This window comes from Pezoporus wallicus, unplaced genomic scaffold (genome assembly GCF_028554395.1).
Source record: "Pezoporus wallicus isolate ANWC-B61680 ecotype Strahan unplaced genomic scaffold, APGP_CSIRO_Pwel_v1 contig_2997, whole genome shotgun sequence".
NCBI lineage: Eukaryota > Metazoa > Chordata > Aves > Psittaciformes > Psittacidae > Pezoporus > Pezoporus wallicus.
In genome coordinates, this window is record NW_026637066.1 from 550663 (window position 1) to 566594 (window position 15932).

Below are 15932 nucleotides of genomic sequence, written 5' to 3' on the forward strand. Positions count from 1 at the left end.
ACAATAGTTGGAAGAGCTATAATTATCAGAACTTTTGTTTTCCTATAGCAGACTTAACAACTATTCCTTCCCCCCCCCCCCGATCGTAATGGGAGTTCTTGGCCTGGCAGCCTGAATGTTAGGTAGATGGTCTGAAATTCTTTTTTAATACACATTGAAATGATCAATTCTGGTACCAGGCAGTGTATAGGCAGAATTTAGGCTCAATAAAATGAGGAAAACAATCCAAGAAACCCAGGCTTTGGTAGCTACCTAACCTAGAATGAATTCAAAATTATCTGACACATAGGTTGCATAGTGAAAAGTTGCATAAAAATTTAGAATATGATACAGTTGTAGAAGCACCCCTGTCTAAGAGCAAGGTATCCTACCCTACTGCAGACTCACTCTGGTAGAAGCATTGCCTCCTGTGGCTAGAGGTAATGAATGCTTCCCAATTAAATAATTTCTCCTCTAAGTGATTTAACTGAATAGCTAAATAACTTAATTTATGCACTGTCTACTTAACAAACGTGAATTGCATTAGCAGTCCAAAAGGACCAACTCAGAACCCCTATCCTCCCAGCTAAGTGCCACAGACATTAGGCCACAGGCAAGATTTGGTTTTGCTTGTCTGTCTGGAAACATAAATGTGCATCCCAGGATGAGCAGAGATCTGGTTTCAATATTGGAGAGTGTTTCTCTTGGCTATTTTATTGCCTTGTAGCAAAGACGCTTCTGGGAAAGTCTGGGAGGTGAGGGTCCACTGCCATGAGCCTTAAGGGAGAACTAAGCCGATGTTTCCCAGGTGACTATTACCATCACTTCTAAGGCAGCTACGTCCTGATAAAGCTGAACTGGACACCTACCACCCAGAATTCTTTCCCCACCCTTGACCTCAAAGGAAGGAGGCACCTCACACAGGTGCCTGAGACAGATGGAGTTCAAACACCCCCCCACTGTTTAATTGCATGAGCCTTCCTGCTTTGCAACCAAATGTTTTTCATGCACTTTAAAAGTGTCTGAATGTCTCTGCTGCATCCAAGGCACCTAACTCTGCACTGTGGGGCAGAGGAATGAGGTTTCAGGTGCAGTGGGACTGCAGCACGTACCCTCACAGTCCTCAGCCTGCTCACTAGACACTGCATGCCTGTGGTCAGGTGAGTGACTAGCTATCTCTAGTCAGGGTACGGAAAGAAGTTATCTTTTTTTGTAAAATGCAGTCATTGTACATTTTGGGGTCAGAGAAAAGGACCCAAGTACATTTAAGAAGAGCTTTCTGGAGATAATGCTTGCTTCCACAAAAGCAGAACAGTTGCTTTTTGTCTTCAGAGAAGCGAAGCCTATTGTACCTGTCAACTTCTCAGAAAGACAACTCCAGAGACTCATAAAGTTTGTTGGGCTTTTTTAGTGTTCAATATGATGAACTGGCCTTGGGCAGTTTGGAAAAGAAAAAAAAAAAAGAGCGAGTAGCGACAGTGAAATTAAAGGATATTTTGCTGCATTCAAACGAACAACTATTATTAGCAGAGCTACTAAAGGATTACTATACAAGCAGTGTTGCTTGTCCTTTCTTCTGTTTATTGTTTTGCCTATTTTAATAAAAGAATTACTTTTTTTTTCAGTAATTTCTACTGTCCTAAATTTGACCTATATGTATTTTAGGCATATTTAAATGAGAACTCTATTTGGTGAGCATACTTTGTGTCAGGACGCTTAAACTTTTCTTCCACTTAGAAAATTTTCATTTGAGAAACTGCAGCTAAATCTGAGTTTAACATCTATCAATCCAATCAGTTCTATGTGCATTTGAAGCACTGCATATAAAGATAACTGAATTTTATGCTACACAGTAGGCATACTGGATTAAATTGCTCTCAAATTCATTATTAGAGCTCTACTCTTATTGTCTTATATTTTACAGCTAAGAAAATAGAATCAATGACAAACTATTTAAGAAAATGTTGTGCCTTTCTTCAGTTAGCAATTACCGTTCTCCTCAAATAGAAAATGCAAATAAGGATAAAAGCACAGAAACTATTGAGTCACACACCCTCCATTGCAATCATAACCATCTAGGTCACACTAGTTGCCATGGGACAAGATATCCCATCTGCTTCTGTCCAGAGAGGTGTACATAAAGGGGGTTCTTCTGTGGTTTACTTTCCTTATTGTAGCAAGTTGCTATTAAGAAATGAGGCCAGTAACCCTTGACACAGGTTGCCCTGATTTGGACACCTACATAGATGTTCAGCTAACTATAAGAACAGGGCCAGCCAAGAGTAAATTTAGGCTTAAAATCCAGGAATTTCCTGATATGTTGTTTTAGCAAATTATTCAATGAAGTAGAATTTTTATTTTTTTATTTTTTTTACTCGGTGCACTTTTGCAGTTGAAGGGAGACATAAATGCAACAATCACAACAACTAAGAAGTTATGAGAAGTGACTGCTGTGTATGTGAAAAAGGTAAACAGGCTGTTAGCTAATCCAGCTGTTTTACCTGTGGGCAGCTGCCTTACTCCTGGCAGCACAAAGCATGACACAAACACTTCCCCCAAAAAGTTCACTACTTCTAATAATGGCAGCCATCACCGCAGTAAGCTCGTGAGCCAAACGTGAGTCAGCTACTCCTCATTCAGACAAAAACCTGATCTTGCCATCAGTTGAGGTAGTTATTTTCTGGATAATCCAATGGTTAAGGCAGCCTGGGCATCTGCAGTCTTATTACTGCATACAGCTTTATGTTGCAGCCTTAACACAGCACCAACTGCTGCCAGCTTCCTTGTTTTTATATTATAGTTTTATTTTCTGTTTTATTATTTTTTCTATTTATCTATTTTTATTTTTAATCTTAATTTTTTAACAGTTATTTGTTTATATATTTATATTTGAATAGTTCTCTAGAGAAGCAGAGAATTAGACTGATAAATAGACGTAAGGTAAAAACATAATGCAATCTTTCCCCACCACCACCCTCAATCACCATTATTTCCCGTGGTATTTCCACTGTGCAATATGTTCCTTTCCAAAGAGTCTGTTAACAGTAATTTTCCTCAAGGTTTCTTTTTTGTCTGTTCTTCAGAAATAACGAACAGTATTAGCCAAGAAAATTTGCATGATTAAAAAATATCCTGTATGAAATAAAGAAAGAATGATGAACTTGGAAGCAGGATACAAAGGGCAAAATAGATCACGAATAAGGCACGAGAGTTCCACCAGGGCTGTGCATAACTTCCAAGCCCTTCATCCTGTCTACCAGTAATGTGAAAGGGACAAAAGAATCCGTGACATTCATCATGTGTGACATTCAACCATGCAGATGTCATTTGGTTACACACAAGATGTCTTTGCTCGTCCTGCATTCAAAGAGCCTGTGTTGATCTTACTTCTTTGCCTGTATAATACCTCTTTTAAGTCCTGAACAGTATGTGAGTCTTACTAGATTAAAAAAAAAACAAAACAACAAAACTGCCTCTCCAGGAAAAAATAAACTAACTTAATGCTCTGAAGGTCCTATAATGCTGTTCAGGAACTAATTCAAAGTAAAAATTACTAGCACTCAGAATATTGAGTTATTTGGTAATTCAGAACTCCCAGCCTGATTTGGAAGCAATGGAAAGGCTCACACAGCTTATGTTGACTCTACTAGATGTCTTTAGTATTCTTCACCTCCAGAAAATGAGTGCAGCATGAGCAGGAAGAATGTTATCACATATTGCTTTATAGCTAATATAGGCAGAAGGTATAATTTATCCCGTGTAATTCACATTAATTTATTTTTATGATCCTTTTATCAGTGCCTAGAGAAAAGGGTATGTTCATATAACTGTTTAGCACAGATACATGTCAGTCTTTCACCTAATCGTTTATAAATAAAAATCCTTCTCCATTATCTTTTTCTACAGGAATGGAAACCAAGGCTGAGACAGTTCTCTGATGTCCTTGTCTAATTTCAATGGGAACAGCACAGCCAATTTATTTACACAAAACTAAACTTATCAACTTGCTTTCCCTTGCTGTGCAGGGTCTGAAATCCTAACACAGTGCAGTATCAAAGGGCCAGAGATCACTATGTGAAAAAGAAGGCCTAAACATTAAAACTGCTAATGGAAATGTCCTAAGCCAAGCAGATAACATGTGTTGGTATGCAAGTGCACGGCTATGCCGATGAGAATCCAGCCTGTGTCCCGTCTGCATTTCGGCATGGTCACCATGGAAATGGGAACTGGCCTGCACAGAGCCTAACAAAGGGAACCTTCAAATGAAAATAGCAACACTGGATAGAGACTGCCCAAGATTCCTGCTGGGGAAAATGACTTGCTTTACTTGTCTGAAGATGCAGAAACCCCCTTTTACCTGCATTAACCCCGAGTATTTTTTTCACATTTAGCTGTTTCGATGTTAAGCCACTGGCAATCTCCATTACAAAATACATACAAAAATACATTACATGAAGCATATGCAAACCCCACTTTCACTCGTTCAAAATTAACAATAGTGAGGAAAGACCGCAATGAGTAACATATATATTGTGGGTAAGAAACACAATAAAACCAAGTAGTATTAGTCCTTTTACTTCTTTGTCTTCTTAAATGAAAATTCTTTGTCACTGAATCAAAAAAGCAAATAACAATTCAAAAACTGCTCCAGAGCCAGACAGCACACAGTTAAAACTTGTTGGTAAGGTCTAACATTGACTTTGCCTAAATTATGCACAAATAAATATTAACTGTTAATGAGTTTAGGAGTGTGATGGTAATACCCCGCATGCTTTCCAAAATAAACATCACTTGTAAAATACTAGTCCTGTAATACAGTATGAACGAAGCCTTACTTCAAAGTGCAATGCTGTGAAAGGCAAAACTCCAAAAATAACATATAATATTGCCCCTACAAGCTGACAAACTCTCTTAGAGTAGGGAAAACTAGAGAAAGTTTTAGTTTAAGAAAAATTCATGTTTTAAAGTCCTGCCTTCAAAAAATCTCCAGATTTTATAATTATTTTTTAATATTAACACTACTCGTAAACACAATAATTAACCAGCAAGGTAACATAAGATGATCACAAATACGGAGAAAGGAAGAAATTAAGATGGGTTGTACAACTTTAAGTTGATGTGTGTGCATTTGTGTTAAATCATACACTGCATTCACCTGGACTTCTGGTTTCATTTATTGCACCAAATGTGCAATTTCCACTTCCTATTCAGTTATAAGTTTAGCGTTTGGTGCTCAGTACATGGCCTTGTACTTTTTACATATGCTATTTCAACCTACTGAATTAGCAGCTTCCTTGAGGATTCACCTCTTCATATCTTGACCATTAACATGTAAGTATTTGCAAATGTTAGAGAAACTACTTTCAGCATTTAGTGAAATGAGAGATCATCTTTAACTCCATTAAAAAAAAAAGGTCAAAAGTATTTACCACTTTTGGCTATCTAGTCACACAGCTAAAACCTTATTTTTTCAGAACACTTAGCACATTCAAAATGCAATTTCCATTTACTTCATTCACAGCTGTGAATACACAACAGCTTTGAATGATAAGATGCACTTCCACAATCAGCTCAATCCAGTGAAAGGGACTTTTCCAGCCTCCCTCCCTCCTCTGGTCATGAGTTCCGACTGTCTCCTGTACCAGCGCTAACAAACAAATTGCTCAAATGAACAGGATCAGTTTAGCTCATATCCAAAATTGACCTGGCCCAAAAAAGGGAAAAAATTATTTGGGCAAATGGGTCCCTGACCTCTTCCCCAGATCAAGCCACAGTGGTAGCACAGGAAGCTGGTGGGAACATACTATCAGGGATGGGCGAAATGTCCTTGCAGCGTCAGCCCCACATTCAGGTCAGCTTAACCAGATCGTGAAAACGCAGCTTCAGTTTTGAGAACCCCTGGCTGAGCAAAGAGAAAGAGAAGAGCACAATAGGTCCAACCACGTGTCAAAGATCTGATTTAAATGACTCGCCTGAAATCACACTCAGCTTTTGTGACAAAAATGGAGAGAAAGAATCCAATTTTACAAAGGGGGCAAAATATTCCTCTCTCTTCTTTGCACCTTTCTTGTTCAAAGAGCACCTTCTAATTCCAAAACTAAGCAAGGCAAGAGTCTCAGACTCTTCTCTGATCACACTGCCTTACCCTGTCCATAGCCAGCAATAGCATGATGCACTGGTGTGCAGAAGGGACAAATCCTAACAAATGGTTATTAACTTATGTCAGGCACTTCCTACTGTTTGCACGTTAAACTCTGCTCTTTTATCACAACTTCCATCCCAGTTTTAACAAAAATGATCTTAAGAAAGACTGTTAGTAGGGTCCTCTCCTAATCCTCTGTACAGTTCTACAGCCCATTGCAAAGACGGTCCTGAAGACAACATGACCTTTTTCATCAGCAAGGGTCAGATACATACCAAACAGAAAAAGGGGTTACACTTGGAAATTCCAGATTCTAGCCAAAGTTTCAGAGAAATTCCTCTCCCCATCTCAGATAGAGCTGCTTTCTCCTCCGGGGTGCCAGCATCCCACAGGGAGGCTTGAGGACTCACGGTCCTCAGGTGGTGTACCTGTGACCAAAAGTGCATAACCCTTATTTAGGTGTGATTTTCACTTCAGAGTTAAATAGTATGAGGGATGCAAGCTTCACAGAATGGGGATTTTAAGAACATATCAGAGTTATTAATTTCCTGGGTTATGGGAGGAAGGTGCATGGTTGCTTGAAGGGCTTGAATTTGATTTCCTTCATTAGGCATGATCCTACAACACTACTACTTGTGAATTGACCCTGAAGTAAATTATTCTCATATATACGAGAACAAGCAGATTCACCCAGAGCCCAGGAATCAGCTAACCAGAATGGACAATCAGAAGACCAGGATCCAGAAGCAAACTGGAAAGCAGTGTCTCAAACAACTTTGGAGAATGCTGTAAAAACACCAGATAACATGAGAACACAAGTGAGAGAGTTTTTATGCTTGCAGGTGTAGACATAGGCCTCACACAGAAACAGCTCCATCCCACTACAACACCAACAGTCTGACCAAGCTCTGCACCAAGGATGGCCAGAATGTATGTTAGAATCAAGCTGATAAAAATGTTTCTTTGCAGAGAAATTCAGCTTTCCAAAGATTTGTTACTTGGCCAAATTTTGGTAGATATTCAAGACAATGCAAATAGCACCTTCCTGCCAAATTTCAAATATCTCTTCTGAAGCATGAGGGCTTTCCAAAGAAAATGTTAACTAGAATTGAGCCCAGGAAAGCTACTGTATTTTCCACTGGCCTCACTCTCAGAAAGAGCTGAGCTATTTTGGCACTGATTTTTAACAACAGTCTAAGGAAAAAAATGGATGCTTAAAATGTAATTAAAGAACTACATATAGCAAACCTATAAGCAGCTATAAGCAGTGTGTTACAACAGAAGCATCAGGCTTAGTTGTAGAGTGTCCTGTTAAGTCCTTCTCTTATTGTTACTCCTCTTAATATAATCTACTTCTGTATGCTATATACTTTTTGGTCAACAAGTAACAAGGCTGGTAGCAAAGTCATATTATCAAAATGGTAGTTCTATTGCATTTCTATTCCTTTCTTCTTGTAGCATCTACAAAGTTTTAATGACTTTCCAAATACAAAAATACAGAACAACAATGAATAACCCAGACCTTTACTAACCATTGCATTACTTTTAGTTGAATTTGGAAACACAATAGAACAATACCCCATGTGGTCCACTTAATACAGCTGATAATTCAAAAGTAAATATACTGACATAAAATCAAGTTTAAAATAAACTTGGAATATTTTCTTTAAGTCCTGACTAATTCAGCCAAGTTAGCCCACTTAAATTCAAGAATATTGTCTTTGAAAGTAAAACAGTCCATCAGAATTCAATCAATTTGAAAATTATTATGGGAGAGGTGTAACAGCACCACCACAGCAGGACTCTTAAGTCACTCAGGGAAAACTCCCCTGAAACCTTCTTTTCCCTACTGCTACTTCAAGATCAAAAAGGCCAGTATTAACTAAGCAATTACATCCACTAACATCAAATGTCACAACACATCTGAAATCAAATTCATGACAGCTTTCAACTGTAAAAATGAAGACAAATCATAGGTAATGCCTGAACAAAGCAGACCTATCCCACATCTGTCAGTCTCATTGCCAGGGGAATCCTACTCTCACTATGAGTCCTTATCTTCTGCTTTCAGCATCACTCTACAGATCTTTGTAAATCCTAAAATCCCATGAATTACAGGCATGTTAATGGTCTTGGTGTGACTGTAGCCAGGAGAATAAACGACTGATTAAGCAAAATGCAGAGTGAATGTTTTGCCCATTGCCACTTTGAAGGATTTTTCTTCTAAACCAAATTACCAGCTTGTTTGTATACCGTGCATCTCATCACAGGTTAATATTTTTGTATTCGATTTCATACCCTGCAGCTGCACATTCCACTGCAGCGCTCGCTATACTTACCGAAAGAACAAGTTAGAACAGCTCATCATGAGTGAAACTCATTTTCATGCTGCTTCTTCAGTGACTTGGTAATTAAGGGTTTGTGAGAGTATACAGTAATATTAAAACTCTGAAAGTACTTGGGAATTTGCTCATGGCAAGTGAATATGATGGCTTATAGTTCCCAGGAAAATATACGCAATGGTAATTTAGTCAGCCAAGAGGCGGAGCAGATGGTTGAAGTTTCCCTGTCCTCTTCCAAGGAGTGACATCTGCTCAATGGGGTGGGAACAGAACTAGAGGACTCTTGCAAACTAGGAACACCGTTCACGATGTTCTCATCATCTTCCTCTCAAAGAAGGTATAACCAGCATACACCCGAAAATTCACACATCGGACGGCACCCATTCCCTCCACCCCAGCACACCCACGCTCCATCTCACGGGAAGGCGAACCCCGCGCCTGTCCAGGAGTTTCGGGGTTTAACCTGCTTTAAAAACGCCGCCAATGCGTTGCACTCCACACGCAGCCACAGCCACACACGCCTCTGGCCCAGAAACCCCAGAGGCGCTGGCAGCCGGGCACCCACCACCCGGCTTTACCCCATCCCCGACACCTCGGCGAGAGGCGGCGGCCGCAGCCGGACCCAGTCCCACACGAACCCCGCTCCGCTCCGCGCTGCTGCCGCCCCGCGCTCGCGGGTGACACCGACCTTCCCGGGGAGAGGAGACCGACCTACCCAGAGCAAGGAGCAGCGGCGGAAGCGCCGCGCCCGCGGAGCCCATGGCGCGCTGCGGAGAGGTGCGGAGTGAAAGCCACGCTGTTGCCGCTTCCGAGCGGCTGTTTCCCAGCGCGGCACTGAGCGCCACCTGCTCCTGCCGCCCCGAAATACCCCTCCTCCTCCTCCTCCTCCTCCTCCTCCTCTTCCTCCTCCACGCCCCCTGCGGCCGGAGGCAGCTCCCCCCTTCCCCCATCGCCCCCCCGACCCCTGGGAGGTGGGCGGCGGGGTCCCGGCTTTACCCTGCGGGGTCCGCTGCGGGTTGTGCCCCTCGGCTCTCCCCCGTCTCAGTCCCTAGAGGGGACACCCGCGGTCTTCCCGCTGGGGCTGCACAGAGCAGGGTTGCCCACTGCTCTGCGCCGCGGGGGAAGGAGGGCTCCGGGGCGAGGGAGCCGGGCCAGGGTGTCCTGAGACGGTGCTTTGGAGGAGGGGGGATGCTTCTGTCCGAGTTTTGAAGTCAGGAAAATGAGGAACCACGGTAAGACGTGGGCTTATGTAACATCATAAAGTCTCTGTCTTCCTCCAGTATTAAATTGCCCATTTAATGATATTGACCCTGTATCTTCTTTAAATGAAATTCCTGCAGAATATGTCCTCTGCTATGCAGGAGTGCAACAGGATCCAGGAGCCATGCCGCAAACCTGATCCAGAGTTGGCAGCGGTGGAGAGGATGTATTGCCTATGCAGAATAACTGCCTACGTTGGCTGAGGTGTCATGCCAATATCCAGAGAGACAATGTGAATCAAAGCCAGTAAAAACTCAAGATTTCAACTTGCTAACAAATCAGGAAGAAGTGCAAAGTGCAGGGTACCTGTGTGCTGTGCAACTTCCAGCCTATCCCGTCTTGTCAGCACTGTCTGAATGTTGTATATTTATTTGACAAACATTCATTTTCTCCATCCCACAGTTCTGGTAAACATGAAAATATGTGGCACTACCTTTTCGTACAGAATGTATTCTATTTTGTAGCAACGATTTATGCTGAATAATTCTTAGCTCCTGGCATTAACACTGTGTAATGAAAAAGACAGTTTGCCTGGAAAATTGAAATAGAAATACTTCCCCCTTCTCAGTATTTAGGTCATGATCCTTTAGGTGTGAGACAGACTACCTTTCATTTCAGGAGTCCTGTAAAAGTACATGTGTGCTCTGTTTCTTATTTCTTTTTAATATTTTAATATAGGTTAAAATGAAGAAGCCTTTCAATAGGTGGGATTATTTAACAGGTATTTATTTGGTCTTTGGTTCTTTATGGACATCATGTGCAGTTCTGGCATCCTCAACATAAAAAGGACATGGAACTTGGAACAAGTCCAGAGAAGGGCCAAGAGGATGAGCAGGGGACTGGAGCACCTCCTGTATGAAGATAGGCTGAGAAAGTTGGGGCTCTTCATCCTGGAGAAGAGAAGGCTGCGTGGAGACCTCATAGCAGCCTTCCTGTATCTGAAGGGGGCCTATAGGGATGCTGGGGAGGGACTCTTCATTAGGGACTGTAGTGACAGGACAAGGGGTAACGGGTTAAAACTTAAACAGGGGAAGTTTAGACTGAATATAAGGAGGAAATTCTTTCCTATTAGGGTGGTGAGGCACTGGAATGGGTTGCCCAAGGAGGCTGTGAATGCTCCATCCCTGGTGGTGTTCAAGACCAGGTTGGATGAGACCTTGGGTGATACAGTTTATTTTGAGGTGTCCCTACCCATGGCAGGGGGGTTGGAACTTGATGATCTCTAAGGTCCTTTCCAACCCTAACTATTCTATTATTCTATGACTCTATGTAGTTCAAGAAGTTCCTCTAGGACATTAAAACCATTGATAGAAGTACAGCAGGGAGCTGTCCCAGTATAACTCACGTTGATTTCTTTCATATCTTTACTCTGTTAAGACATACGGACATGTTACTCACCCTAACATGTGGACTTGCACTTATGTGCATTTCCCAAGACACTGTCGGTCCTGCACTCTGAAGCTCTTGGTCAAGCATTACCAGAAATGTCTGACGTGTCTGTCAGAGCAGTCCCTGGGTTTCCTGCTCAGGATGTCACAGAAGCCCTGTAAACAGACATTTCAAGGAGCAGCTTCCTGAGGCAGGGATGTCAGCTTCAGTACCAACTGTCATCCAGTGACCAGCAGGCAATTTGTAATGGGCAGAGAAGCTCTAGCCACTTCTTTTCCCATCTGCACTGAGTGTACAAATATGTGTGCCACTCTGGGACAAGGAGGAAAATCTGTGTCTCCATAAGGAGGAAGAAGAACACTAATTAAGGGATACTAATGAAAGGACAATAACAACAACAACAAACATCCACAGAATAGAGAAAAATAGTTTCTTAATAGTTGAAATGAACCTAGAGGCCCCCTGTGCCACACCCTAAAATAACCTCCTCAGACTAAGATGTCTCAGTTTCCTAAGAAACAATGTCTTTGATTCAGTTACATCATTCTAATTATAAATATACCCTGAGGCTACGAAACTTTCTTCCTTATCCAGACACAATGTTGAAAAACAGTTTCTCACACACAAAGGCTGTCTCCCACGGTATTGCTTCTCAGACCAACATTTGTCTGTACCTACAAAGAATGGGTCAGAGAAGAATAAATACTGTGGAAATTATTGTGTTCTTCAACAATATTCCTTTAGATGAATACATCTGTTTCAAATGGATTATAATGCATTTGATAACAACCCTCTCATATAATCCTGAACTGCTACTGTATATTATAGAAAACAAGATATTCTGCTTTTTTCAGTATTTCATCGTTTTTACTCTCTTCAGCTATTTTACAGGTATTACATTTATTCAGAAAAATTATTCTTTATTATAGTTCACCTACACTGATTAAAAAATAGTCAGGGAACTCAGGGAACAGTTTGGTTAGTGCTCTTTATCTTTGCAATGTAGAATGAGGCCTTGATATGCACCCTTTGGTCTACATGTCTTTGCTGTCTATAATGTTTTTTACAGCACCCTGTTGTGTCTGCTTGTTAGTAATCACAGGGACACTTGCCAAAAATGCAGTGTCTGCCTGAACTGGTTTACAAAGTTTCAGGCTCAGTTCTATGCAAATATAGATAACTTGCACATTAGAAGAAACTGTTTTGTTGGCAAGAGCCAAATAAACATTCTTCTTCACAGCAAGGACTGTGGGAAGCAAGTTGCTTGGTCAGTTCTATTACAAAAAAAGATATTTTTTGCATTTTCAAGAAAAACTAACAAGTAGCAGAAGGAAGGTACTGAGCAAATTTTGAACAGATATTCTGGTGAACACATAATTAATAATCAATTTTATTGTGGAATTTTACAAACAATATGTGTTATCCTAGCTTTTTAATGTGATGATACAATGTACAATCAATGCCAACTTTGTTGGAAGTATATTCAGGTGTTTATATTTTTGTCACTTGTGAGGAGTGGCCCCAGAATCAGTTTTTGCGGTATGCAAAACTGGGGAGTTTTTTGTTAGTGTATTTCTGGGAGGAAGTTTTGTGAAGGTGATGTAATTTACACACAGAAGGCCAAGATGCATGGTTCCAGGCCATTCATTTGACATGATTTGTCTGAAGATTTTGGATGGAAGGGCTACCAAGTATCAGTTATTTTTCACAGACACATGATGTCTGTAACAAAAATGTTATGTTAAGGGCTGGACTGAAGGAAAAAAGAATAAGCTACCAAAAAAACCCAAAAAACCAAAAAACCACAAAAAACACAACTAAAAAGGAAATGTTAAAATTAGCTGTGAGGATGTAGTTTAGACATTAGTAATAATTCAGTTTTGTATGAAGCTGGAAAAGGTCAAAAATAATACACAAATGAGATTTTAGGAATTATTTAGGCAGTAAGTAGAGAATAAAAGGGCACTTCTCTATGTTTCTGTCCACACCACTATTTTTTATCACTTTGTACAATTTTGGTTCAATCATCTCTAAATACTACAGTAGAACTAGAAAAAAATTAAGACACGGTAAGGAAGGTGGAGTATGGCTTCGATACCAAGACTAATCAATTAGATCAGTACTCTTTGCTCTCTAAAAGTGATGCCTCTAAAAGGACATAGTAAATATGTAGTAGAAGGGGCATGGATCAGGCTGATGGGGTCAGTTGTACTCTTGTCTTTACAGTAAGGGAGAAAGGGATGTCTGATGAAGCTATCACATGGCAAGGTCAGGACAAACAGAAGATTCTTCTCCCAAAGAGCACACAGGTGAAGATTGCAGTGCTGTAGGGTGGTGGATGTTTAAAGCTAACCAGGATTCCCCATCAAGGTCAGGGAAGAGAAATCCACCTACAATTACTAAACACATTGAGTCTTCCCAGCTGACGAAGATCTTGAGCTGCCAAAAGGCAGGAGGCTTGAAGAGTGCTTGTGGGATGCTGGTCACCTGTCTGTCTTAATCTTATGTTTTATGTTTCTGATTTGGCTGACATGACACAGAACTTGGAACTGCATGTCTGACACAGTATTGATTCTCTTATTTGTTTCTGCTATTGGACCAGGTTTTAGTTTTCTATTCAATTGATTTAATTATAGCAAATAATCAGGAAGACAGACTTCGTGTGTAAGGATTGGTTATTTTTAGTAGTTAGGTCATTCTATGATTTAATTCTAAGCCATTATTGAAAATATGATTTCTGATTTAAGTTTATATTTCTGTAGTCTTAACATTGTATTATTAACGCAATACATACTTTCCCCTACTGGGAATCTGCATTGAGGGAGAAGATGTCAGTGACACCTGAAAATACTTTGTAGTCTCACTGCCCTTTGAAAGCCTCTGCATGCAAAGGGTGGACAGCTAACACAGGCAGAAAGAACACTTCTGTGTAAGTTTCAGAAATATCTATAGTGCTGACTTGAAGGCAAAAGTAGTCATGTAGTTCAGGAGGCTTGGCGTGTCAGACAGCTGAAGTAGTGTGTAATACATGGGGTAGTATGTAAAGTGGTGTGTTGAGCTCCTTCCCCAGGAGTGCACACACATGCACGTACACTCCCCTGTGAGGCAAACTGAGCCCCACATTTAGTGCCTGTTCTCAAGCTTAGTGTTCATGGTTGAGGTTAACAAGGAACAGCAGTTACTGGATGCACCTTCCACAGCTGATGTATTCTTTCTGTCTCACTCTTTGGCTGTGCTTTTAAGCCAAGCGAAGTCTGGACTCAGCCTCCTCTTTGCCTGGCTGTGCATGTGCATTCCCAACTCCAGCTCTTGTGGTTGCACTAGCACTTGCACAAGGGGGTAAGGAGGCAGCTGGGGCACTGTGGCTAAAAACTAACACACACACACACACACAGACACACACACAAAGAAAATTGCAGATGGGTTACAAAAGCAGACAAAAGCAGATCAGTTTAAAAGCTGTGGAGTTGCCTCTGTTACCTCCTGATGCTTCCTCTGAGAATTCAAATTCACTTTGGGAACCTCCTTTTCTCACATGGTGATCAAAAGTAACCTACCTTGTTCCATCTTAGAGTACAATTTTTAAAGTAAGTAATCTGTTTTCCACAAAGACTTAAAAATGAACAGAAAAGGGCTGGTAGAGATGATACTCAACCTAAACCATGGTAAAACATTTGAAAGTCCATCTGGGTCAGCACGCGCTCTGTTTCTTAACCAGGCAATATGAACCTCTGAGGGACTAAATGGGATTGAAAATTTAAGAACTTAAGATTTCAGGGAGAAAAGACAGCAGCCATAGGCAGTTTAATGCTCCTTTTCACTGCAGGTGAAGACAAGTATGCCACTGTTCCGACCTGAAGAGCAGTCCTGCAGGAATAATACTCATGTCCTCACGTCTCCTGATAAATAAATATGAAACTGATATCTAGGACAGGGTTCAAAGTAAAACCTTCAAAAGGCATATAGTGTGGGTGTCATGTCCTCAGCAACAGCTGTATCACTCTCCAGTCTTGCTCCTGATGTACAGTATTGCTTTGTACTCTAGATGTACCAGAACACATTCAAGCTATTTCATGCTATTTTCACTGAACTATGTTCTACCTACCACAGAGTATATACATGTTTCTATGGATTTTTTTTTTCTGGGTGAACAAAGCTTGTGGCTGTCAGGGGGAAATTAAAGTAATAGGAAATAAGGCAGCCAGTGAAGAAATGTTCCCCCTCACCTCTGATCCCCAAACGTGAGGCCTTATAGGGGAGCCTGATAATGCAGCCTATGTGATTTCATGCCCTCTAGAGCTGCTGATGTGCTAACCCAGCAATTTACGCCCTTTTATCAAAGCATTAGCCTTGATAAAGCGCCAGTAATCGCTCAAACTCAGAAAAATAGTGGGTATCATCTTGAAAATATTTCTCAGATAGGAGCTGTGACTACATAATGAGAAGACCTTCATCTCCTCAAAATATGCCTTTATTTACATTTTTGACCATTTCTATTTTGAAAACAGTGATTGTTTTCTGGTTCATGGATTTAAGACCTATCCATTCTTCCTTGTTATTTGCCTGTAACAAAAAGTTGCTCAATCATTTGGTAGGCATTTTTTTAGCAAACCTAACTCCCTTCACAATTCTCACTGAATTTTAAATTAATTATGTGAGAGAAATTTGTCTTAATGCATTACCTTTTTTTTTCATTTTCTCATATTGTTTGCAGGGTAAATGTAATAAGCTAATGAAAAATAATACTGAATATACATAGCTGCTGAATTTGACCAATTCTCAACTGATCATTTGCTACAATATTTACCAGTAGCTACTAA

General features: G+C 40.7%; 1 protein-coding gene across 1 annotated transcript in view; it reads right to left on the reverse strand.

Moving 5' to 3' along the window:
• Window positions 1–9240, reverse strand: part of ITGA2 (integrin subunit alpha 2) — a 71098-nt gene extending 61858 nt beyond the window's left edge. The window contains exon 1 of the mRNA XM_057403053.1: window positions 9179–9240. Within this exon, the coding sequence (XP_057259036.1) occupies window positions 9179–9224 (46 nt within the window). The 5' untranslated portion in view covers window positions 9225–9240. The remainder of the gene's footprint in view (window positions 1–9178) is intronic.
• Window positions 9241–15932: the final 6692 nt, after the last annotated feature.